The sequence below is a fragment of the Macaca mulatta genome, chromosome 8, assembly GCF_049350105.2.
Source record: "Macaca mulatta isolate MMU2019108-1 chromosome 8, T2T-MMU8v2.0, whole genome shotgun sequence".
Classification (NCBI taxonomy): Eukaryota; Metazoa; Chordata; class Mammalia; order Primates; family Cercopithecidae; genus Macaca; species Macaca mulatta.
Window position 1 is genome coordinate 153,437,722 of NC_133413.1, and position 26,533 is coordinate 153,464,254.

Genomic DNA, 26,533 nt, shown 5'->3' on the forward strand with positions numbered 1-26,533 from the left:
ATCGAGCTTTCCATTTGTGAACGCTTGCCTTTCCCCCCACGTTTGAAGTGGTTGCTCTGGGTCAGAATCCAGCTACTTCCTTTCACTAGTCTTGGCTAATGAAGCCTCTTCCTTTCTACCGGCCCCTGCTGTTGTTAATCAGACTCTGCCAGCAGAGAACCCCTGAACCTGTGGCGGCTCCAAGCCCACCAGTAAAGAGCCCTTTCCTGAGGACAAAATACACGTGAATGAACAGGGGACAGGGGATGTTACAGCGGCCGCACCCAGCGTCGTAGGAAGCCCCAGGCATTAGGGTCCAGCAGTGCACTAGTCAGCTCTGGCCACCATAACAAACACCACAACTGGGGGCTTAAGCTACAGGAATGGATTCTCTCGTCCTGGAGGCTGGAGGTCCAAGATCAAGGTGTCAGCAGGGCTGGCTCCCCGTGAGGCCCCTCTCCTTGGCGTGCAGATGGCATCTGCACCCTGCATTCTCACAGTTGCCCTCTGTGTGTGTCTGTGTCCTCATCTCCTCTTATAAGGACACCAGGCATGCTGGACGAGGGCCCACCCTAATGACCCCATTCTACCGTAATCACCTTAAGGACCCTATTTTCAAATGCGATCACATTCTGAGATAGTGGGGGTGAGGGCTCAACTTATGAACTTGAGGGGGGCACGGTTCAGCCATAACAAGTGCCCTTGGGCTTTCTCCAGCTGCTATATATATATATTTTTTTTTCTTTTTTTTGAGATGGAATCTCACCCTATCACCCAGGCTGGAGTGCAGTGATGCTATCTCAGCTCACTGCAACTTCCACTTCCTGGGTTCAAGCTATTCTCCTGCCCCAGCCTCCGGAGTAGCTGAGATTACAGGCATGCACCACCACAACCAGCTAATTATTTTATCTTTAGTAGAGACGGGGTTTCACCATGTTGGCCAGGCTGGTCTCAAACTCCAGACCTCGTGATCCACCCGCCTCGGCCTCCCAAAGTGCTGAGATTACAGGTGTGAGCCACCACGCCTGGCCGCAGTTGCCCTGTGTTTTTATGTATTATTTTATTTCTTCTCCTCTCACTCCTCCTCTACCTTATTATTTTATACAAATTACTAAATCTGTTGTAAATTAACAGACTTAGTATTTATGTTACAAAGTATTCTTTTTTTTTTTTTTTTTTTGAGACGGAGTCTGGCTCTGTCGCCCAGGCTGGAGTGCAGTGGCTGGATCTCAGCTCACTGCAAGCTCCGCCTCCCGGGTTTGCGCCATTCTCCTGCCTCAGCCTCCCGAGTAGCTGGGACTACAGGCGCCCGCCACCTCGCCCGGCTATTTTTTTGTATTTTTTTTTTTAGTAGAGACGGGGTTTCACTGTGTTAGCCAGGATGGTCTCGATCTCCTGACCTCGTGATCCGCCCGTCTCGGCCTCCCAAAGTGCTGGGATTACAGGCTTGAGCCACCGCGCCCGGCCTGTTACAAAGTATTCTAACAGGATTGGCTGGCTTCCCAGAGCACACACTTTCACCCAGAGAGAGATGTGTATTGATCAGAGTGTGGTGGGGAAAGGAAGGTCGCTTGTTTTCACACGGGATGGAATAAAGGGTGGAATATAGACTCAGGAGGCGGCACGACTGGTGGAAGACCCAGCAGCATGGATGTCAGGGAAGCTGTCCCCACACTGAGGACAAAATACACGTGAATGAACAGGGGACAGGGGATGTTACAGCGGCCACACCAAAGTCAACACAGTGAGAAGACTTGATGGTGGACATGTCAGCTTGAAGCACCCAAGAAGAGGTCTCAAACATTCTCCTGGCAGCAGTGGTCAGAGGGCTATGGGTTAGAGGGGAGGGATGAGTGGGTGGAGCAAGGGGATTTTTAGGGCCCTGAAACGATTCTGCAACATTGTAATGGTGGACACATGATGTTATGGATTTGTCAAAACCCACAGAATATACAACACAAAGAGTGAGCCCTGATGTAAGCTATAAACTTGTGTTAGTAACCACGTGTCAATATTGGTTTTTCCATTGTACCACGTGAATGCAGGGTGTTAGTAACAGGAGAAATGTGAGAGACAGGAGGATGCATGGGCACCCTCTGTACTATCTTCTCAATTTTCTATAAAGCTAAAACTGCTCAAAGAAATAGAGTCTATTGATAAATAAATAAGTTTTCCTGGAAGCTGCTGCAATCCCCAAGGTCCCCAAACAGCTTCCACCTACTGTCACTCTCTACAGCAACGAGCATCTCCACGAGCTCGCAGGAGGATCTCTGTGCCGTCTACACACGCGCCCGGCTTCAGCCATCACTGGAAAGGAGGGCCTCTGCTTAATCTTCCAAGTTCTACGTGAGTTTCCCTTGGAAAACTCTAATTCAGAGCCACACGGGAGGGAGTCTGGTGGTTCTTCAGAAGAGGGTGTGCTGGGTTCAAGGCTACAACAGAAAATCCAGCACCATCCACCCCAAAGTCAACACAGCATCTAACACAACCTCCCCTCACATTTACCTTCTGAAAAGGATGTGACATCCCCACGCTTCCTCCTGACATCACAGTTGGCAGCAATTCCTCTCAGCTTTTATTTATCTGAAAAATGCCTTTATTTTGCCCTAATTTGTGAGGGAAATTGTGCATAGTGTCAGAGTCCAAGCTGGCAATTTGATTTCTTACCAGTGTCTGCTTCTGGCTTCCAAAGTTCCTGTTTGAGAAGACAGCCGTCATTCTGGGGGTTCCTGTTTGAGAAGACAGTCATCATCCTCGGGGTTCCTGTTTGAGAAGACAGCTGTCATCCTCGGGGTTCCTGTTTGAGGAGACAGCCATCATTCTGGGGGTTCCTGTTTGAGGAGACAGCCGTCATCCTCAGGGTTCCTGTTTGAGGAGACAGCCATCATTCTGGGGGTGCCTATTTGAGAAGACAGCCGTCATTCTCATGGTTCCTATTTGAGGAGACAGCCGTCATCCTTGGGGTTCCTGTTTGAGGAGACAGCTGTCATTCTCTTGGTTCCTATTAGAGGAGACAGCTGTCATTCTCGTGGTTCCTGTTTGAGGAGACAGCCGTCATCCTTGGGGTTCCTGTTTAAGGAGACAGCCGTCGTTCTCGGGGTTCCTGTTTGAGGAGACAGCCGTCGTTCTCAGGGTTCCTGTTTGAGGAGACAGCCGTCATTCTCTTGGTTCCTATTAGAGGAGACAGCTGTCATTCTCGTGGTTCCTGTTTGAGGAGACAGCCGTCGTTCTCAGGGTTCCTGTTTGAGAAGACAGCCGTCATCCTTGGGGTTCCTGTTTGAGGAGACAGCCGTCATCCCTGGGGTTCCTGTTTAAGGAGACAGCCGTCGTTCTCAGGGTTCCTGTTTAAGGAGACAGCCGTCGTTCTCGGGGTTCCCTAGTGCTAAGGTGTTTTTTTCTCCTGGCTACATCTAACAGTTTTCTCTTTTCCTTTAGTTTCAGCAGTTTGACTACGATGTGACTAAGTATGGCTTTCTTCAGCTTTATACTTCATGGAGTTCAATAAGCCTATTGAATCTGTGGGTTAATGCCTCTTATCAGTTTTGGAAAATTGGCTACTATACATAAAAATAATATTGCTCCTATCCCATTCTCACCCTTCTCCTGGGATTCCAATATACATGTTAGACAGTTGGATCAGTACCATATGGCCCTCTCCTCTGTGTGTGTGTGTGTGTGTGTGTGTGTGTGTGTGTGTGTATGTGTACTTTTAATTCTATTTTGTCTCTGTGCTTTATTTTGGATAATTTCTATGGACCTGTCTGAAATTTTATTAATCCTTTTTGCTACTGTATGTTTGGTCTGCTCTTAAGCCCATCCAATGAGTTCTTAATTTCAGGTATTATATTAATTGGTTAATATAATAATAAAAACTTATTTTTATTATTTATTTTTAATAACAGATAAGCACTTATTTTCATAGTTTCCATCTCTCTGTTGAAATTCTCCATCTTTTCATCCATTTTGTTCATCCTTTCCTCCATCTTATTTCATGTATTTACAACAGTATTGTAAAGCACTTGTCTGCTAATTCTTTCATCTGGGTTATCTGTGTGTCTGCTTCTATCGCATAGCTTATCTCTTGGTTGAAAATCACACTCTCGGCCGGGCGCGGTGGCTCAAGCCTGTAATCCCAGCACTTTGGGAGGCCGAGATGGGCGGATCACAAGGTCAGGAGATCGAGACCATCCTGGCTAACATGGTGAAACCCCGTCTCTACTAAAAAAAATACAAAAAACTAGCCGGGCAAGGTGGCGGGCGCCTGTAGTCCCAGCTACTCGGGAGGTTGAGGCAGGAGAATGGCGTGAACCTGGGAGGCAGAGCTTGCAGTGAGCTGAGATCCGGCCACTGCATTCCAGCCTGGGCGACAGAGCGAGACTCTGTCTCAAATAAAAAAAAAAAAGAAAGAAAATCACACTCTCCTGTAATTCTTATAATTTTTGGTAGTGTACTAGAAATTATATGCAAAAGAACCAAGAAACATCAGTCTCTCCCTGCAGATAGAGCTCTGCCAATGACTAACCCGCCCTCAGCACCATTCAGCTCCACTGCGAGGAAGGGCCTCCCGAGACTGGCAGTTCCTTCAGATTTGCACCCATCACTTTCCAATGCATTTGAAAGCAGTGATAATTTTTGTACATAATTCCATTTCTTTCTCATTGTTGAGATAGAAAGGATGGCTTCACACTCTTTCCTCATGCTAACTGGAAGTGAAACTCTTGTCTTTTTGCATTACAAAATCTGGGAGTTATTTGTCATTATGACCCATTTTTTCATTTACATTATTCATCTGTGGATCTTTTTTCCTTATTCAGTCTTACCAGATATTTGTCTAATTTTTGTTCCTTCGAAGACACAGCCATAGCCATGTGATTTTACCTTGGTTTTCTGTTTTGTTAATAGGCATTCTCAGTCCTGTCTCTTTTCTTCAGTTGAGTTTCAAAATGCGGAGATTGGACCCTGAGCTTGCTAACTTCAGGCTTCCCACCGGTTTCCCCCAATAACTCCAGCATTGATTCCCTAAGAAAAAAGTCTCCCTCCTACTCACTAAATATCACTCTAATGGCTGAGAAAATTATTAATTCAAAAATAAGGCCAGGCATGGTGGCTCATGCCTGTAATCCCAGCACTTTGGTAGGCTGAGGAGGGTGGATCATTTGAGGCCAGGGGTTCGAGACCAGCCTGGGCAACATGATGAAACCTCGTCTCTACTAAAAATACAAAAAGTAGCCAGGCGTGATGGTGCACAACTGTACTCTCAGCTACTTGGGAAGCTGAGGCAGGAGAATCACTTGAGCTCGGGGGACAGAAGTTGCAGTGAGCCAAGATTGCACCACTGCACTCCAGCCTGGGCAAGAGAACAAGACTCCATCTTAAAAAAAAAAAAAAAATTGACCTTTCTTATTTCCCAATGCAAATATGTACAGTTAGATTTTTTTTCTCAGGTACAGCTTTTGCTGCAGCCCAATAGTTTTGATAGTAGTATCTTAGTTTTAATCATTTCTAGGTATTTTAATTTCCAATATGACTTCTTCTTTAACTGTGGTTTATTAGAATAGTGGTTTTCAATCTTTTAATATGTGTGACTATGTCACTGATGCTTTTGTTAAGAACTTCTGTGCTGGGTCAGAGAATATTGTCAGCGTGGTAAATGTGCCAGTTTGAAAATGATAACAAAATCCTTGCTCACTGTTGCCTTGAAAAAAAAGAAAATAATAACAATCTGTACATTTAGAACAAAATGAAAGTACTGGGCTCTCTGGTTCAAGGGCTCCCTGGTGGCTGTGTGTTTGACTGATTTTGCAGCATTAACAAGAAGGGCTGTGCACCGTGGGGAGACCATTCAGGTCTAAACCTGATGTTTACTGACGTCACTAAACCCAAAGTCAGAAACGGAACACAATCGCACACACCTGTCCATCTAAGGAGAGCACCTGATGAATTGCTCAGGCATGGGGAGTGAGGAGCCAGCGTGTGAGGCCCCCACTGCTGACCCAGCTCTCTCTGCACCCTCATGCCTCTCTGGGGTGCCGCTGTCGTTCCTCCTGGAAGCCCTGTCAGCAGCAGAGAGGGGTCTCGCTGGGGACACCCAGACACCAGTCCCCAGATTAAGACAGGGCAAGGAGACGACCTGTTCCCAGGGAGAGCTGTGCATGGAGCCCCCAAGGCAGGGCCAGGAACTGGAGCATGAAAGAAGCCAAGGCACCAAAACTATGAACAGTCAAAAGGGCTAAAGCTCCACGGCCCTAAGAATTGACGCTCAAACCAGGGTTCCACATGGCAAGGGGAGGAGAAAGGCAAGCAAGTTACGACCTGAGCAGAGCCACGAGGGGCAACAAGAAACCTGCCAGGCCCCACACGTGTGCCTGGGGGCAAATGGTTAGGATCTGAGCTTCCCAACAGCCAAGGTGAAAAGGAAAAAGAGTCAGAGGTATAAGTATAGCGGGAGCACAGTCATCTTCAGTTCAACAATTCAGCCTAGCATTCCATAGCAAGAGTGCAGGGACGGAGACTGTGGGACTCATTCAGGACACCTCTCGGGGAGGCCTCTGGACATCGCGCCAAGATTCCCTCACTGGAAAAATTCCACGGTGTGTTTCTGTCCATGCCTATGCCAGGGTTGGCGCACATACCCACACAGCAGCTTCCTGGCACCCAGCTCTCGGACGGTGAATACAATAAGGGCAGGAAGGAAGGTCATCCACTTCATCTAAACAGGAAGCTCTCACATTTTCCTGATTGAGATCTATACTTTAAAAAGTTAAATAAATATATACACACCCAAAACACTGACACAGAAAACATTCACAGAACTTATTTACATACATTTATAACTGATCAACATATTTATAACAAAACATAAATATAAAATATGAAATAAAATATGAAACACTTACAATATATATTTGTATATCTAAAACATTATATACACATATATACACAAGCAAAAATATATAAACATAAATAAAACACTTTTTTATTTAATTACTTTCTTCATTAAAATATATGTGTCCTAATTGTGCATAATGTACCCTGATCTTTGTTATTCAGTTAAATTCTATTCTTTCATCTTCTAGAACATACAAACATGGTTCCTATTCGCCAGCTGGGTTTTATGACCCGGGTTCCTTGGACAGTGCTGCTCCCGGCTCCACTCAGAAGCAGAGTGCAGGCTGAGGCTCCGCGCGGCTGCGCCGGGCTTGAATTCAGCCCTCTACCTATTACCTGGGTGATCCTGAATCAGGGCACCAACCATCCGGGTTTGCCCAGCACTGAGGGCTTCCCAGGTCGCAGGACTTTGGTGCTAAAATTGGGACATTGGTCCCCCATCAGGAAGCCATCTCCTCAGGTCTCTGTTCCATTTTATTATTTTTAGAATTGGACTCATCATGGTACCCACCTCCTAGGATTGAAGTCAGGCCAGAAATGAAGAATATTGATAGAATAAACACTCAGCAAATGTCACTGGGGCCTGTGGGCTGTGCTCCTACAGGCCTCTCTGCTGCCAGAGGGACACTGGCTCACACACCTGGACAGGTGTTGGAGTCTGGGGCCAGGGGACAGGGGCTCCTGACAGAGACCATCAGGAACAAGCAAGCCCTTAATGAGGTGGCCCTGCCTCTCCAGGGCAACTGCGGGACCAAGTCAGGGAACCGTGGAGGCAAAGACCCCAGAGCCGTGCCCCTCCCTCACAGCCACATCTTTGCTCTGGGCTGTTTTGAAGCCTGTCCACGAACTATGCTCATTCCAGGGGTGCCCCCAGGAACAGCAACAGCCTGTGCCTTCCGGGGAGCTGGAGTGATCCGTGATGGGGACAACTGCATGACCCAGCAAAGTATCCTGGGAACACCAGGCCTGCACCCGCCGCCCTGCTGACCACAGGCTGACTGACCCTTTCCCATCCCTGGCTACTCCCCGCCACCTCCAGGGGCTGCTGTGTCTGGGAGTTAATTCACCAAGGAGAGAAAAAACGAGGCCAGGAGCACAGCTGGATGCAGTACCGAGGAACTTGGTCAGCCCTGAGGAGGGCCAGTGCCTTCTCGTGGGCACTAAAAGCTGTGCGGCTCTGAGCATGGCCCTCTTGGCCGTGGCTGCTCCAACATCCCACCACCAGCCGCAGGCTCAGATGAGTATCTACAGACCCCTCAGCCACTTCCTTTGAGAACTGTGTATTCCTTCCAGCCTCTGACCTCCAACTGCCACCTGGACTCCTTTATTGCACGTGCCTCCAATGCCACTGTTCTTTTGATTGTTCTTTTTGATTTTTGACTTTGCAGATTTCACAGTGCCAGATTCATTCAAATCAATCACAGTGTGAATGGCAAATGAAAAAATGCACATGATAAACAAAGGGCATATGGCCCCTCCCCTCCAAACGACTTCCATCCCGTGCCCTCTAAACCCACCCCCAAAACAGCCCCGACCGACACACAGGCAGAAAGGGCTAGAGCATCAGAGGACAAAGGGAGCAGAGGACGCTGAGCCTGGTCAGGCAGGGGTCAGAGGGCAGGGCCCATCTGGGGCATCCCTAGAGCATGCACCAGGGGAAACAGGAACGGGACAGTCCTGCTGGGTGGGCCACTGCGTGGACGAAGGGGAAATGGCGCCACCTGCCTGCACACTCACTCTTGGGCCGGGTCGGCACCTTCTCTCCCAGCAGCTGTCACCGGAAGCCACAGCAGGGGAGGGGTTTGCTGGGCTGCAGTGCAGGAGAGGATGCCAGGCCCCTGGAGGTGGTGGGCAGCAGTCATGCTGGGGCCAGGGGCAGCCCTTCCCAACCACCTTATGGGTAGCAGTTACCCCTTTCTTCTTTCTGCCACTTACTTCCTGCAAGACCCCTTAGGGCAGGTGACTGGGCCGGTTCACTGCTGCAGACCCAGGGTCCAGCCCTGCCTTGTCATCACACATGCTCAAAAGGATGTGATTCAGGAAATGAAGGCAGGAAGGAGAAAAGAGTGAACCTGACACAGAGTGAAAACTGTGTGACCACCCGGGCTGGAGGGGAGAGCCTGGGGCTACCCCTTAGTGAGACAGCTTCGGGACACCGAGGTCCCAGGGAGGGGCTCCGTGGAGGAAAGTGGGTCGGTGGTCCTCCAGACTGAGGACAGCATTTCCTGACGTCGCTTGGGTCCAGCAGGGCCCTGTGCCCCCTGGTGAGGTGGGGGAGGGTGCGACAGTGCCTCTGGAGGAGAGAGCTGGGTGCCCACCAACCGGGATGTCCACGCTGTTGGGTTCCAGTGGCCCAGTGAGAACATGGGTCAACTCCCTTGGCTCCCAGGGATAAAAAAATAAACAACAACAACAACAGAATAAACGACAGGACAAAGGAAAGACTCCGTGTAGGAGGCAGATGAGTTTAGTGGGGAGGGGGCAGGTCTGCGCTGTGACGGGGCGGCCTAACACTCTGCATCCAGGACCTACATGGGTCCGGGCAGATGCTGCAAAAGAAATTGGAACCACAGCCTCCGAGGGGCCCAGGGACGCTTAAGCACCCGGACAGACCCGGCTGGGCCCCAGCCTCACCTGTGAGAGGTGGAAGTGTGGGAGGACAGAGCTGGGAGGCAGCCTGCGCAGGAGCCGTTTTTCCAGGGCACCAGTCTTCAAAGGCCCGGACTCAGCCCCCTGCAGGTCCCAGAAACTTAGCAAGGGTTCTGGAGCAGCAGCCTCCAACCCCTGCGGCAGCTCCAGGCTCCTGTAAGGCTAAGCCCTGCTTTTCTCTGAGCCACTGAACGCGCCCGAGGGGCCCCTGGAGGCGTCTGCCCTTCTCCTCCCTTCTCCCCTCCTCCCAGGCCACCTCTGCCGGGGAAAGCCTCCAAGCACTCTAGAAAGAACGAAGATTCTGTGCCTGTGGCCTAACCATCCCCGCCGACCTCATTTGCCCTTCCTGGATCTAAGCTCCTTCCTGGATCTGCCTGGCCGGCTCCGGGCCGCCCTGCCCTGGCCGCCTCCCGTTCCATCTCAGGTTGTCCAAACCTCACCTGCGCCCCAGGGTCCCTACTCCGCCTCCTCCCTCTTCCTCCTCCTCCGCCTTGAAGCCTCCTCCCTCCCCCGTCCGCGGCCAAATCCAGACCACTCCCGCCCCACCCCAGGGAAAGGGTCGTCCCGCCCTCCGCGCCCTCTGGGTCTCCCTCAGCCTCCGTGGGTCCCCGAGTCAGGAACCAAATCTGGCCCGACGTTCCCTACGGCGTGGAGCCCAGGGTCTGTGATTGGGGTTGAGGCTGGCCTTGGGGGGACCTGCAGGCGTCCCCCTCCTCCCGGGTCTCGGGCTATTTTCCCCAGGAGGCGGCTGCAGGCAGACGCTGAGGCCCTCGGAACCCCGGAGCCGCCCCAGTGCAAGAGACCAGAGGAGGGGCTGGCCGGTCCAGCCCCTCGGTCCCAGGGCTGACTCCTCCTCCAGGGCGCAGATCCCCGCAGCCCGGCAGGAGAGAAGGTGCCTGGAGAGGGGTCCGGACTGTGGGCCGGGGGCTGGGATGAGGGTCGGGTGAGAATGGGGCTCCGAGGAGTTTAGACAGAGAGATTGGAAGGGGGACCAAAGGCAGAGGGCCCAGGGAGAGGGGATGCGGGGAAGGGAGGAGAGCGAGCGCGGAAGCAGGACGCTGGGGGTCGGGGACGCCCTCGGTGAAGCCCCGCCAAGGAGTGCAGGAGGTTGGGGGTGGGGGGCATCCTGGGTGAAGCCGAGTCCAGGAGCGCAGGAGGCTGGGGTGGGATGGGGGCTGCGCCCTGAGTGAAGCCCGGTTAGGGAGCAGGAAGCTGGGGAGGGGGCTCTCTGGGCGAAGTCCCCCGCAACACCCACCTCACCCCACTCAGGCTGAGCCCTCTGGCGTCATGGAGGGGCTCGTCCTAGCCCTGTGTGCCCTCCCGCTGGCTGCCGCGTCTGCTGTCTGCGCCACGATGCCAGGTAAGGAGCGGCCCTGACAGGGCTCGGGGCATCAGGGCTGGGGCTGGGGCTGGGGACCCTGGTCCACCGCGGCCCGCTTGCTGCCCACAGCTCGGAACCTGAGCTGCTACCAGTGCTTCAAGGTGAGCAGCTGGAGGCAGTGCCCGCCCACCGCGTGCAGCCCGCTGGACCAAGTCTGCATCTCCAACGAGGTGGTCGTCTCTTTTGGTGAGTCCCCCCTGGGGCAGAGGGCAGTTGCCGGGTGCCCCGCCTCTCAGCAACTCAGCTGATGCGTCCTCCAGGACCTGGGGACGTGTGGGTCCGACAGTGCCTCCTGCTCTCTCTCCCGCGCTGGGTTTGGGCGAGCATCCCAGAGTGTGAATTTTGACTTTTCTTTTTCTCCTCCATTTGAGGTGTCTCTAGGAACTGTCAGCAGGACAAAGGCTCTGATGTCACTGAATTTACGAAGACAGCAGGAACACACGGGGTGGGGAGAGGCAGCTGTTCGGGTGGATGGGTTATCCGCCCTTCCTGGCACAGCCCTACAGCCCAGCATGGGGCAGGCTGCACTGGAATCTAATACACTGTATGACAGTGTCATAGAGTATAACACAACGTAATGAATATAACGTGTATACTGCAACTTAATATAATACGATACAATACAACATAATATAATAAAATAGAATGCAACACAACACGCCATAACATACTATGACACATAAAGGAGATTCCACCCAAGCTCTTTTCTCCACCATTTGGATTTTGAGTGTTGTACATCCCTTCAGGGGTTCCGTGGTTGTTGACAGACACGTGTCCATCAGAAAGTCTCTGCCATGTCTTTAAGTGAGCAGCAGAGCAAGGAGCCCAGGGCTGGGCACCCAGCCCAGCAGGTTTTCTGTGATGGGCAGCCCCTTTCCACTGCTCTGAGTCACCCCTTCTCCCCACGACGCACGTGCCCCCGGGCTGGCAGGGGTGGTCCAGGCTGTGCCTGGCTTCCAGGGAAAGCCCCTTACAGCCAGTTGCCCTGGAGTCTGTATTTGCTGTGCTGCGGGGCGGAGGTGGCCTGGGCAGCCAGGGTCCCCAGCTCTGCAGCGCCTTGCCCAGGAAAGGACAGGAGACGGTGGTCTCTTGGTCCCCCTCATAGGGCCAGATTCCTTGCTCTAGTTCTTCTGGGTCCCGGCTGCCCCTTTGGAAAGCATCCTTGCATTTTCCTGATAACTGTGGATACTTCCTTGCTGGGGGCTCTGGGGCCACCTGCCTCTCCTCTTTTCTGCAGAATGGAGTGTACACACCCTGCTCAGCAAACGCTGTGCTCCCAGATGTCCCAACACCAACACGAAGTTCGAATGGACGCCAGCCCCCACGGTGCAAGGCGTGATAACTAGGCGCTGCTGTTCCGGGGCTCTCTGCAACAGGGCACCAACCCCACAGGAGGGGCGCTGGGCCCTGCAAGGGGGGCTCCTGCTCCAGGTGGGCCTCGGCCTCCTCAGGGCCCTGTTGTGAGGGCCCTCCCTCTACACCCCCTCCTGGCCCTGCTGGCCCGTCCTGTCTCCTGCCTCCCACTGCCATCCTGTGTCTGCCCCTTCCGGGACACTGGGGGGGACCCTCCCTCTCTGAGGTGGTGGGGAAGGTGCCATTGCCTCCACCCTGGATCTAGCCACCTCGCTTCTCCCCCACAGGGGCCCCTTTGCTGGGGAACCCTGTGGATTCAGCAACTGCTCCTCCTGGGGAAGGACGGTGCCTCCGGTGTGGGTGTTGGGAAGGACGGCGCCTCTGGTGTTGGGTGATGGGGAAGGACGGCGCCTCTGGTGTTGGGTGATGGGGAAGGACGGTACCTCTGGTGTTGGGTGATGGGGAAGGACGGCGCCTCTGGTGTTGGGTGATGGGGAAGGACGGCGCCTCTGGTGTTGGGTGATGGGGAAGGATGGTGCCTCTGGTGTTGGGTGATGGGGAAGGACGGTGTCTCTGGTGGACGATGGCCCCTTGCATGAGGCCCCTTGCCCTGAATGCTGTCCAGGACCCCTCGAGGGGCAGGAGAGCCCGGGTGCGGCCACAGCTGGGGCTCCCCCTCTGCCCAAGGGAAACCCAGGAAGGATAACACTGTGGGTGCCCCCACCCGTCCATTGGGACTATGACCTTCACCCTCTTGGAGATAATAAACTCTCATGCTCCATGGTGCTCATTCCTTCCTGCTCCTTCCCGTCCACCCACCCTGCCCAGTCCTCAGCAAAGGGCTCTGTGGGTTGGTACTGGCGGCCACTGGAGCAGCCAGATCTGCAAAAAACCTTCCAGCTGGGAGGTTGAGGATAGGGACTGTCCCTGCAGCCTAGGGCCCAGCAGTGGGTAAGCAGTATGTCACAGGCTCGGGGCTGGGATCCTAGAAGGGCTGGGGCCCCTGAATGGAGGTGGGGATGAGCCTGGAGAAAGGGGTCTGTGGCATGTGACCAGGGTTGGGGTGCCCGTCTGAGCAGCCACAGTAGGATAACAGGAGGTCAGGACTGATGGACAGTGCCAGCAAGGGGAGGGTAGGAATGGGAGGGCTGCCAGGTGAGGCACGGGTAATGGGCAGCCTGGGGCAGAGGGGACCAATGCCGAGTTCAGGACTGGCCAGGCTAAGCAGGGCACCATGGGACATCCTGGAGCTGTCCTAGGGCAGGGGTGGCTGAGAAGGAGGCCTTCTGCATCGGGAAGGAGGTGGCCTCACCAGGTAGCAAAGCCCCAGATGAAGGACAATGCTGGGTCTGCCACCTGCTGCCCGAGGGCAGGTCTTCACAGCACCCCTGCAGCCTGCACCCCTGCGCCTGTGCACTGCACCCCCCGCTGTCCTCCAGCCAGTCAATGTTGCCCCTGTGGACCCAGGTGGCCATGGCAGCCCCCTCAGGTAGAGGCCCTGGATCCCCTGTCCTCGGCAGGCTGCAGGCTCTCCAGAGAAGGGTCCTCAGGTTCCCGGGCAGAGCAGGACCTGCTCCCCTCCTCTTGCGGTTATGAATTATCGGCTGAATTCCAACCCTGCTGGCTAGGGCAGATCCTCAGGGCAGGGCACCTGGTGCTCCTCGTAACGTCAGGAATCTGGCATCCGACGCCTTGGGGCAGCCAGCAAGACCAGTGCTGGGAGGAGATTCCCCAGGACCCTGGCCCGAAAGCTTCTGTTTTTCTGCACAGGAAGGCACTGGGAAGTGATCTGGCCGCAGTGAGAGTGGCGGTGCAGGTCTTCCCTGATGCATTTTCCCAGGAAATATGTGTGAATCTAATCTGGGCACCTGTGCTGGGGTCAGGGGCCTATGGCCCCCCTCCCCACAGCCACTGGACCAGCCACTCTTGTGCCTTTGAGAGCTGGGGGCTTTGGCCTCTCTGGACAGGAGGACGGGAACCACAATTCCTTCAGGGCGCCTGCTCAGCTGGAACTCAGAAACATTGCATAATACATTGATTTTTAAAAAATTATTATCTGAGACAAGGTCTTGCTCTGTTGCCCAGGTTGGAGTGCAGTGGCACAATCCTAGCTCAGTGCAGCCTTGATTTCCCAGGCTCAAACGATCCTCCCACATCACCCTCCTGAGTAGCTAGGACCACAGGCGCGTGCCACCACTCCAGCTCATTTTTATGTTTTGTGGAAACAGAGTCTCACTGTATTGCTCAGGCTGGTCTTGAACTCCTGGCCTCAAGTGATCCTTCTGCCTCGACCTCCCAAAATGCTGGGATTACAGGTGTGTGCCACCACAGTTTGTCTGAATAAATGGATTTTTTAAAAAGAGGATGAAGGAAGGAAAGATGAAGATGACTGAATGCTTCAGAGATTAATGAGAAAAGACTCCTCGAGTGGTAAATAAATGCTTGCTGAGGGTGAGCACATGAGACTGGGAAGTGGTCACAGAAGGGACAGTCAGGGTGGATGAGGAGGGCGGTGCATGCCTTCCCGCACCACTGCTTCTCTCCTGGCCCTCAGTTTCCCTGTCCTTCTGACCTGAGAAAATTCTGAGCCACTGTTCTAGTCTCTCCAGGGCAGTGGGGCCCCCCCTGTTACCTGGGGAACCTGAGCCATCTGTGTTCCCCACAGGCAGCGATCAGACCGGGGGCTGAGCCTCCAACAGGGGGACGGGGCAGGGCAGGGGACCTTGAGAACATGCAGGCAGGTGGCCCAGCACCACATGTACAAGGGAGAGGCACGGGGCAGGCAGCCAGGCCGGCCAGGCAAACGCTCAGGAGTGTGCGGCAACGCATAAAAACCAAAGCAGCCAGAATCCATATTTTTCCATATCGTAAGAATAATGGCAGGCCAGGCACAGTGGTTCATGCCTGTGATCCCAGCATTTTGGGAAGCCGAGGTGGGCAGATCGCCTGAGGTCAGGAGTTCGAGACCAGCCTGGCCAACATGGTGAAACACTGTCTCTACTAAAAATACAAAAATTAGTCAGGTGTGGTGTTGGGCACCTGTAATCCCAGCTACTCGGGGGGCTGAGGCAGGAGAATCGCTTGAACTGGGGAGACAGAAGTTGCAGTGGGCCAAGATCACGCCACCTCACTCTAGCCTGGGTGACAGAGAGGGACTCCATTTCAAAAAGAAGAATGGCAAAAAAAAAAAAAAAATTCACTCTTTGTGCCTTAAAGTTCCGTGGGTTTTGATAAATGCACAGTGTCCGGTGCCATCGCTGCTGTGTCTAGTGGGATACTTTCACGGCTGGAGAGAAATCCCCTGTGCTCTCCCTCGTCATCCCTCCCTCCCCCTGAACCCCAGCAACCACTGATTCTTTCCCTGACTCCAGTTTTCCTTTTTCCAGAATGACCTGTGGTTGGAAACACACAGTGTGGAGCATTTTCAGATTAGCTTCTTTCACTTAGCGATGTGCGTTTACAGTTCCTCCATGTCTTCTCATGGCTAGTTACCTTATCTCTTTTTATCCCTGAATAATATTCCACCGTCTTCATGTAGCACTATTTGTTTATCCACTCACTTATCAAAAGACATCTTGTTGCTTCCAAGCATCGGCAATTATGAATGAAGCTACGGTAAACGTCCACATTCAGGTTCTTATGTGGACGTCAGTCTTCAGCCCCTCTGGTTAAATGCCACGGAGCACAATTGCCAGAGCTGCCGGGAAGCCTCTGTGTAGCTGTGTGAGAAACTTCACACCTGTCTTCCGTGGCTGTTGCAGGAAGTCAGGGACCCTGAACGGAGGGACCGGCTGAAGCCATGGCAGAAGAACATAAATTGTGGAGATTTCATGGACATTTATCCCTTCCCCATAATCAATACTCTTGTGATTTCCTATGCCTGTCTTTAATCTCTTAATCCTGTCATCTTCATAAGCTGAGGATGAATGTCACCTGAGGAGCCTGTGATGACTGCGTTAACTGCACACATTGTAGAGCATGCGTATTTGAATAATACGAAATCTGGCACCTTAAGAACAGGATAACAGTGATGTTCAGGGAACAAGGGAGATAACCTTAAAGTCTGGCTGCCTGTGGGCGAGCAGGATAGAGCCATATTTCTCTTATAACCAAAAACGGGTAAGACAAATATCACTGAATGCTTTCCCCAGCAAGGAATATTAATTAACAGCCCTGGGAAAAGAATGCATTCCTAGGGGAGGCCTCTGAAATGGCCGCTCTGGGGGTGTCTGCCTTATGCAGATGTAGATAGGGATGAAACACAGCTTAGTCTCCTGCAGCTCCCCCAGACTTGCTAGCATTAGGAAATTCCCACCTGGCGAATTCTAGTCAGGCCAGTTTTCTGCTCTTGAACCTTGTTTATCAATGACAATGTGTTCACAACTGGACATGGAAGTTCATTAGTGATTCGAGTTTCGCCATGACCTTCTGCCTTGTGATCTTTTGTCGCCCTTGCAGCATGTGATCTCTGTGACCCACAACCTATTCGTACACTCCCTCCCTTTTGAAAATCACTAATAAAAACTTGCTGGTTTTATGGCAGGGGGGCATCACGGAACCTGCCAACATGTGATGTCTCCCCCAGACAGCCAGCTTTAAAGTTTCTCTCTTTCGTACTCTTTCCCTTTATTTCTCAGACCAACTGACACTTAGGAAAATAGGAAAGAACCTACGTGTATCAAGGGAAAATTTCCCCCAATACACGGCGGCCACACCACTTTGCACCCTCACCAGCAATGACAGGGAGTGCCCACCACTCTGCATCCCAGCCAGAAACTGATATTGTTGATATTGTCAATGTTCTGGATTTCAGCCACTTAAAAAGCGGTGCTGGTGTCTTATAGGTGTCTTCGTTTGCAATTCCCTATTCCCTGAGCCTTGTTCCATCTGCTTACTTGCCAGTGGTGTATCTTTGGTAAGGTGTCTGGTCAGATGCTTTCTTAATTTTTTATGTTCTTATTGAGTTTTGTTTTTTTGTTTTTTTTTTTTTTTTAAATACAGACAGGGTCTTCCTAAGTTGCCCAGGCTGGTCTCAAACCCTTGGACTCAAGGAATCTGCCTGCCTCAGGCTCCCAAAATGCTGGGATTACACTTTGGGAGCCTGAGGTGGGCAGATTCTTTGAGCCCAAGAGAAACAGGTTGAGCCACCATGCCCAACCTCTTTGTCGATTTTTTTAATCAATTTTTTTAATTTTAGAGATTATGTTTTCAATGTTGTATCTAAAAACTCATCACCAAACCCAGGGTCACATCAATTTTCTCCTGCATTTTCTTCTAGGAGGTTTATAGTTTTGCATTTTGCATTCAGGCCTATGGTCCTTTTTAGTTAGTTTTTGTGAAAGGTATAAGATTTGTGTCTGGGTTAGTTTTTTGTTGTTTTGTTTTGTTTTTGTATGTGGATTTTCAATTTTAACACATCATTTTTTATATACAAATTTATTTTTAAAAATAACAACTGCAGCAACATCGATAATCAATCACCCATCCTCCCCCTACTGATAGGGGAAAAAACCTTCTATACAGTTGAGTAACAAAGGAAAATCAAGACCTTTTATCAGACACCCTACAGCCAGAAATGGCGATGCTGTCCCCAGGGGGGCAGACCCGACACATTCAATGTCCCAGGTTAACACACCAGCCCATAGTGTAGACCTGACATGTAACACACCAGCCCAGTGGTGTAGACCTGACACATTCAATGTCCCAGGTTAACACACCAGCCCATAGTGTAGACCTGACATGTTCAATGTCCCAGGGTAACACACCCACCCAGTGGTGTAGACCTGATACATTCAATGTCCCAGAGTAACACACCCACCCAGTGGTGTAGACCTAACACATTCAATGTCCCAGGGTAACACACCAGCCCAGTGGTGTAGACCTGACACATTCAATGTCCCAGGGTAACATACCAGCCCAGTGGTATAGACCTGATGTGTTCAATGTCCCAGTGTAACACATTTCCCATGCACCATGTTCTCTGACCATGTGCATTTAAATTAAATGTTTATGAAGATAAACTTTAAAATTTCAAATATGGGAAATTTAATTAACATTTCAGTTAGTTCATCTGTTAAAGAAGAAACTATAATAGGCTTTTTAAAAATTCCTTGAGCTGCATAGTAACAAAAATCAGAACCAGCATTTGTTTTAAATGAGAGCAGTGCTTTGAGGAAAACATATAGACTTAAGCCCTAGTGTTAGAAAGGAAGAGGGGTTGAAAATTAAGAAACCATGTATTCAGGTCTAGAACCTTGAGAAGAACAACAAATGAAACCCAAGGAGGTCTGAAGGAAAATGTACCCCCAAAGGTGTTATTGAATAAGTCAGAAATCAAAATAAACTAAAATAGAGAAGATCCACAAAGTCAACAGATGCACAAAATGGTGACATTGCTGGCAGGACTGAGAATGAGACGGAAGGGGAAACACAGATAAACGGCTTGAGTGGTTAAAGAGGCTGAACTGTCCCAGGCACCCATTCATGCAAAATCCCAGCAAGTGGAAATTGAATCAAGTGGTGGGAAGTGGATCAGTGGCTGCCTGGAGCTGGATGTCGATGGGGGGGCCATGCCACTCATGGCAGGCACCTGTTGTGGGAGGCAAGTGTGATGAGCGTGGTGGTGGGTATGTGGTGTGTAAATTTGCCAATATTCATTGAGCTGACCACTTAAAATGGGTGCTTTTTGTTGTGTGTAAATAACACTTCAGTAAAATTGATCCAACTGGCACAAGAAGCTGGGTTGGGTGGTGCATGTCTGTCGTCTCAGCTACTGGGGAGGCTGAGGCAGGAGGATTGCTTCAGCCCAGGAGGTAAAGGCTGCAGTGAGCTGAGATCGCACCACTGCACTCCAGACCGGACAGCAGAATGAGATCCTGTGTCAAAAAAATAAATAAAAATGAAATAAATGACCACAAGAGACATTTTGCATACCTATATGGAATAAGTTTGAAAATTTAGATGAAATGAAATATTTCTAGTAAAAACATAATTTGCCAGATTGGACCCAAGAGGTAAAGTTTCCAAGTTCCTTTTACAAGGCAAGCATGACATTGACAGCTAAACATGATAAAGAGGATACCAAAAAAGAAAATACAGCACTTTTATATATCAGTGCAATAATCTTAAATAAAATATTAGCAAGACAAATACAGTAGCACATAGGACAATAACATGATTGTGTGTGTGCACACATGTGCATGCGTGTGTGTGTGTGTGTGTGTGTGCATGTGTGTGTGCGTGAGAGAACCCTGAAGCCAGAAACTCACTGTATGGGAAAGTACTGGATGCAGTCCCACTAATGCACTGAACAAGAGCAGGACAGGCACCATCATTTTTTAAACATTGCAGTGGAGACAGAAGCAAAGAAAAATAGAGAAAGCAATTGGAGGCATAAGATTTGAGGAAAACAGTCTATTTGCAGCTGACCCATCTACCTCAGAAACTCTTTTTAAAGAAAGCCCTGGCTGGGCGCAGTGGCTCACGCCTGTAATCCCAGTACTTTGGGAGGCTGAGGCGGGTGGATCACGAGGTCAAGAGATCAAGACCAGTCTGGCCAACATGGTAAAACCCTGTCTCTACTAAAAATACAAAAAATTAGCTGGGTGTGGTGGTGGGCGCCTATAATCCCAGCTACTCAAGAGGCTAAGGTGGGAGAATTGCTTGAACCCAGGAGGTGGAGGATGCAGTGAGCCAAGATTGCACCATGCATTCCAGCCTGGATGACAGAGTGAGACTCCATCAAAAAAAAAAAAAAAAGGAAAAAGGAAAAAAGTCCTAATGGAGCAATGCTGAGACTAGAAAATTCAATGAAATCATTCAGTGAGGTAGTATAATATGAAATTAAAGTGAAAACCAACAGCCTCATTATATAGAAGCAATAACCAACTAGAAGATATAATGGAAGAGAAAACCTCATTTACAATTGGGGGGAAAATCCAATGTTTAGAAATAAATCGGATTTTAAAATGTGCAAAATCTAAGGGAGTAAAATTCAATGCACTCCTGCGAGATGCACCTGGAGCCTTGAGCAACGGTAAAGCTGTTCCTTGTTCTCAGTGGTTCCTTGTTGTCTAATGGCACCAATGCCATTAGACATCAGTCCTCCCTAATTTATAAAATGTTTTCATTTAACGTGATTGCTATAAAAATCATGACTTCTTTTTCTTGAACAAGACAAGTTGAAACATATGCAAACAAAAACATTCAAGATTGGTTAGGAAAACTCCGAAAAAAGTTGAGTTATTGATGGGCTAGCACTACCAGAGATTAAAACATACTAAAAAAAAAAAAAAAAAAAAAACCCTCAAAAATTAAAACAGTGTGGTGTTGTCATAAGAATGAATAATCAAGTGAAGTAGAATAGAAAGACCAGAAATATACCCAAGAATGCATGGAAACTCAGTGTACAAAACAGGGAGAATCTCAAATCTCTGAATCAAAGATAAACTTATTAAAAAATTGATGTTTGAACAAATGAATGGATTCCTGGAAGAAGTCAAATAGGACCTCCACCCATACATCCATATAGCACACATAAGAATTAATGTTAAACAACCAAAGTGTACAAATACCAAAAGAAATGATATGTGAATCTTTTTTTTCAGATGGAGTCTTGCTCTGTTGCCCAGGTTGGAGTGCAGTGGCACGATCTCAGCTCACTGCAAGCTCTGCCTCCTGGGTTTAAGCCATTCTTCTGCCTCAGCCTCCCAAGTAGCTGGGATTACAGGCGCCCGCCACCACGCCCAGCTAATTTTTTGTATTTTTAGTAGAGACGGTGTTTCACCAAGTTGGCCAGCCTGGTCTCGAACTCCTGACCTTGTGATTCACCTGCCTCAGCCTCCCAAAGTGCTGGGGTGACAGGCGTGAACCACCGCGCTCGACTGTGAATATCTTTATAACCTGAGTGTGGAGAAAGACTTCCTAAGTTTAATTCAGTCCAAATGCAAAAAATAAAAGATTGACTAATTTGACTCTATAAAAATATATTTTGTATGAGGTGCACATGGGCACACACACAAATAAACAAACACATACCAGGGAGTTATAAACAACTCTTAATTGGGGGAAGTAGGCAAAGGCCAAAAGCTTGATAGAAAATATGAGCAACATACAAAAACAATTAGTGGCAGTGATATAAAATATCACTTAAACACAAGGAAAAATGTTGCCCTTCACTTGTGGAAGAAATGCAAATGAAAACAGCCCTAGGGATGTTGGGGCGGCACCTGCTGCAGAGGGTAACTTGCAGCCTTGTCAAGGGCAGCACTGCCAAGGCTGGTTCGAGCTCAAGGTCAGGTGGAGGAGGTAGTTCCCCCCCATCTCTTCTGCTGAGTGCAGCTGTAAAACCGGCCTGAAACACGTGGAGAAGCTATCTGAGCTGCCTCCAGGACACATGCAAATGGACACTCTGATCAGAAAATTAGCAGGAAGATTGAGAAATAAGATAAAAATGTGAGGGCCACCAAACCAGTGGAAAGTTTTCCCTTTTAATTCCTCTGGCATTGCGTGGCCTTGACTCAAGGCAGCCCACACTCTAGGAGCAGACACCAGGGCACAGGTGGGGAGCTCTGGGGGACCCCTCCAGGGCTTACTCAGGGAGTGGGTTGGCAGTAGCCACAGAAGCCACCATGAAGCCTGCAGGGACTCACAACGCTGAGGGCAGGGAGCTTTCCTCTAATCAGAGAAGCTGTGATTCCGAGAGGGCGGGTAAAGGCCATGGGTCTTTTTCTCTCCACATCTTCCCACATCATGACCCCAGAGGGGGTTGAGGAGGGAGGAAGTGTAAGCACCGTGACATAGTGAGCCACAGCCTTCTGACTAGATGCCCCAAAGAAGAATCCCAGGTGACCACACAGCATCAGAGAAACTGCAGGAGGTGAGGAACTTTGCAAAGCAATTCATCGTGTTGTCAATAAAACCCCGGGCTCACTCCCGAGCTGGGCATGCATGGATGTGACCCTCGATGGCATAGACTATGAGAGCTAGGTGATGGGATCAACCTCCACCGAGGTGTCAGAGTGACCTGCATACCCAAACACCATGAGGCTTTAAAGACTGAGCTGATGTGGAAGCCGCAGCCTCTGCAGGTTGGTCTGCACTTGCAGTATAAGCCCAACCACATCAATTGCTGCCAAAACAAAACTAGCAGCATTCTCCATACCACTTAAATAAGACACGGGTTCTCATAACATTCAAAATGCCCAGGACACAATCCAAAATTACTTCTACAAAAGATCAGGAAAATCTCAATGAGCAAGGAAAACTGCAACCAGTAGGTGCCAGTGCTGATGATTCCAACCCTCAGCACTGGCTTTAAAGTAATTATCATAAGAATTTTTTATGTAACATCTTTAAAGTAATTATCATAAGAATGCTCTAGCAAGTAATGGCAAACACTCTTGAGATAAATGGAAAGATAAGAAGGCTCAGGGAGAAAGTGGAATGTATGAAGAATGGCCAAGTGGGAATTGCACCACTGGAAACATAATCACCAGGATAAAGCAGTCTCTGGCTGGGCCAACAGCAGACTGGAAATGAAAAGGGAAAGAGTCAGTATGGCAGTCGTGCAATTTGAACAACACAAAAGACACTGATTTAAAAAAAAATGAGGCCGGGCTCAGTGGCTCACGCCTGTAATCCTAGTACTTTGGAAGGCTGAGGCAGATGTATCACCTGAGGTCAGGAGTTCAAGACCACCCTGGCCAACATGGCAAAACCCCATCTATACTAAAAATATAAGAATTAGCCGGGTGTGGTGGCAGGTGCCTGTAATCCCAGCTACTCAGGAGGCAGAAGCAGGAGAATCACTTGAACTCGGGAGGCAGAGGGTGCAGTGAGCCAAAATCGCACCACTGCACTCCAGCCTGGGTGACAGACGGAGACTCTGTCTCAAAACAAAACAAAACAAAAAATGAACCGCACCTCAGGAACAATACCAAAAAGTCCAACAGCTGTATAATTGGTGTCACAGAAGGAGAGGAGAAAGAGTAGAGTACAGAAATGAGATCTGAAGAACTAATGACTGATAATGTTTCAATTTTGAAAAAGAACATAAACCTAAAGATTACAGATTCAAAAGCCCGGTGAATTCAAATAGGATAAATACAGATGCAGATACATTATCATTAAACTGTTGAAATAAATTGATTTTGTCACAAGCCAGCATTGTCACTGTGGGAGAAAAGAGATCAAAAGTACGCAAGAAGGAAGGAAATACAGAATATTATGGCAGTGGGAGAGATGTGTCAGTGTGAATACACAGAGCAGCACACTTAAGCAACAATCCCAAATAATGGGGCTTTCTACAAAACAGTTGGCCTTTACTCTTCAAAAGTGTCAGGTCACGAAATAAATCTGTGCTGAGGACCCGTTGCAGGTTAAAGCAGACTAAAGGGGCTAGACAACCAAGTGAAACGTGTGAGCTTGGATTAGATGCTGGACTGGGGAAGGCTGTGAGGGGGACAATGGCTGAAATTTGAATGAGGTCCGTAGATTAGATTATACTGTTCTATCAGTGCTGATTCTGTGGTTTTGATTGTACTATAGTTATGAAAAATGTTAAGACTCAGAAAATCTATATAAAGCAGACAGAATAATTCTTGTACTTTTTTTGCAACTTTTTAATAAATCTGAAACTGTTTCAAAATGAAAAGTTAATCCAAGTTGTCTTGAGTAGAGGTTAAAACGACAACAAAAAAGAAAATTGAAAAGCTAAAAACGAACTCCCAACAGAACATTCTCCTTTATTCTTCTTTCATGTAAGGACATAGGATACGCATTTTGCTCAGCTACCACCCTTCACCGCATCCCATTTTGAGAAGCGGTATTTTCCTCATTCATCTGCTCTAGGTTTTTAAAAAAATATTTAAGATCTTCTCTTTTTAAAGAATCTATTCATTTGGAATGTGCTTTTTGCATTTTCACTTGTGAAAATATGTATTTATCCTTTTTGTTATGACTGTATGACTTCATTGTATCAGAGAATATGGTCTTAAGATAGGAGATACAGAAAGCTTTTAAGAACGATAAGATCTGGACATGCTGGATAAAATCAAAGCCCTGGATGTCCTTGTTCAAGCATCCAGGCTTGAGTGCCTGAGTGCCAGGGGCATGCAATGTCCATCACGCTCACAGGGTGAGAGCCGAGGGAGCCCGAGGGACCACTTTGTTTCACTGAACATGAACTTGATAAAACAAACTGTTCTCTCCACAGTTTCTCAGCCTCGGCCCCCTGTCCTTTCAGGAGCTCAGAGACTTCTGGGTCTGCTCCCAGCCTTCACGGTCCCTGGTGACCCCACGGTGTGGAGCCCCGTGCCCTGCTTTTGGGGACTGTTAGACAAAGAGGGGATGCATCAGAGCTGAGGCTGGGGCTGAGTCTGGCAGGGGGTGGACCTGCATGTCCCCCTGGGCTGTGACGGCTGCATCCTCCTCCTTGGGCCTCCAAGGCTGCTGTGTAAGAACCCCAGGAATCCTCCCCAGTACCTCTGTCCTCTGTCAGGCCCAGCCCAGGTCTGAGGAAAGGGGCAGGAGGGGGATTCAGGTGAGGCTCCCTGGGATGCAGACCTCCATGAGGATAGGGCCGGAGGGGCCAGGAGGACACATCCCACTGGGCACAGAGGAGACGTCCAGGGGTAAGACCAAGGGTTGACGGGAGAGAACAGGGGTCAGGGCCCTTGCAAGATTCTGCCTCTGCTCTCAGCCTAAACCTGCTGCCTGCATAACGGACAGTTCCTCCTGCTTCTGGGGCCCATGCTGGTGTGTGCAGAGAAAGGTGAAGACACCAGGGTGGGGTGGAAGGAAAGGCCAGCTGTGTCTCTGTGCTGTGAGGCGCATGTTTCCTTGAGGACAACCCAGGCCTGCTATGCTGAGTGCATTTTGCCCTGTGACCCTGCAGGGGGGTGGGATGCTATGTGGCTTCACACCCGTGGCTGTGAACGCCGGCCCCAGGGTGGAGAATGTGTGCTCAGGGTTGACGGTGTCACCTGAGGTGCTGTGAGCTTGGGGTTGCTGAGCATCTTCACATGGTGGTGGCTGGTCCCAGACCCAGGTATGCTCAGAGCCCAGGGCTCTGCCCTCACCCCTACTCCTGCAGACCAAAGCCTGTCAAGCTACCACTGCCTCCACACCAACGTCAGCGGCCTACAAGCCAGTCTCCTGCAGCGCCCAGGAGGGCCTAGGTTTCTCCCAGCATGTGGTGGTCCACACAGGGCAAGGCCAGCCTGGACAGTCCCTGGAGAGGGTGGGGGTGGGCTTCTGAGCTCAGTGGTTCCCTCCATGGGCTCCTGCTCAGCTGTGAGCAGGGCCTGGGGATCCAGGGTGGGGGGACCTAGATTTCGAGTTCTGGCCTGGGCAACCTCCTCCTCCTTTCATCCTCCTCGTGGACTCAGCTGGGGACTCCATGCTGAGCCTCTGGATACCTTGGGAAAAGCAGGCCCTAGGATGCCACATATGCCTGGAGAGGAGGGGAGCAGCCAGGAGTCCAGAGAGCCAATGAAACCCATCTCTTTTTGGGTGACCAGATAGAGAATTGATGTACATTCCAATTCCATGGGAAGACCCTGGGTAACAGGAAGTCCTCTCCCTGCTCTGGTTCCAAAGGGCATAAGCCACAATGCAGGTCAACTCTAAACTCTGCAGCAGGCACCAGCAGGCATCCCAGGGACACAGGCACCAGCAGGCATCCCAGGGACGCAGGCACCAGCAGGCATCCCAGGGACACAGGCACCAGCAGGCATCCCCAGGACGTGCCAGCCATGTGTTGCTGTCTTCCTTCTTTTTTATCTATCATTTTTATTTTGTAGAGATGGGGTCTCACTATGTTGCTCTGGCTGGTCTCAAACCCCTGGGCTCAAGCAATCCTCTGCCTCAGCCTCCCAAACTGCTGGGATTACAGGCATGAGCTGCTGCACCGTCCCCCTCCTCTTTCTTTGTGATCATTTCTGAGTATTTGGGGGGCAGGTGCAGGGCTGGCTTGTTACTTTCAAAGACGTCAATGCCCTGCCTGGCTAGGCCGCCACCCTGCTGTACGTGGTTTTGCATCCTCTGTCACCAGTCTAGATAAGAGAGGCACATTTTGAATTTTGGCTGCAAGTCACCTTCCCTTGAAAACTCCCTCACTGATGTGCTGATGGGCATGTAGCCCTCAGCACGCCCATGGCCCTCCCGGCACCATGTCCTCTTCTCCCAGTGGTTTGGGGTGGCTGGTGGCTTTTTATTTATTCATTTATCTTTGAAATAGGGTCTTGTTCTGTCACCCAGGATGGAGTGCAGTGGCACGATCAT

At 50.1% G+C, this 26,533-nt stretch overlaps 1 protein-coding gene and 1 pseudogene across 3 annotated transcripts; one reads left to right on the forward strand and one right to left on the reverse strand.

Annotated features, from left to right (window-relative positions):
* Window positions 1-2,479: 2,479 nt before the first annotated feature.
* Window positions 2,480-7,234, reverse strand: LOC106999977 (uncharacterized; annotated as a pseudogene).
* Window positions 7,235-9,609: 2,375 nt separating this feature from the next.
* On the forward strand, window positions 9,610-13,034 carry LY6L (lymphocyte antigen 6 family member L). Of its 3 annotated transcripts, none has more exons than XM_077944325.1 (5): window positions 9,610-9,940; window positions 10,258-10,408; window positions 10,786-10,876; window positions 10,967-11,083; window positions 11,269-13,034. In XM_077944325.1, exons 3-5 carry the CDS (start codon window positions 10,804-10,806, stop codon window positions 11,433-11,435), a joined length of 357 nt encoding a protein of 118 aa, XP_077800451.1. In that variant the 5' UTR covers window positions 9,610-9,940; window positions 10,258-10,408; window positions 10,786-10,803; the 3' UTR covers window positions 11,436-13,034. The 3 variants fall into 3 exon arrangements, with proteins under 3 accessions (XP_077800451.1, XP_077800450.1, XP_015001668.1); XM_015146182.3 differs by having other exon boundaries at window positions 9,687-9,940; window positions 12,135-13,034; XM_077944324.1 differs by having other exon boundaries at window positions 9,654-10,408.
* The last annotated feature ends 13,499 nt before the right edge of the window (window positions 13,035-26,533 follow it).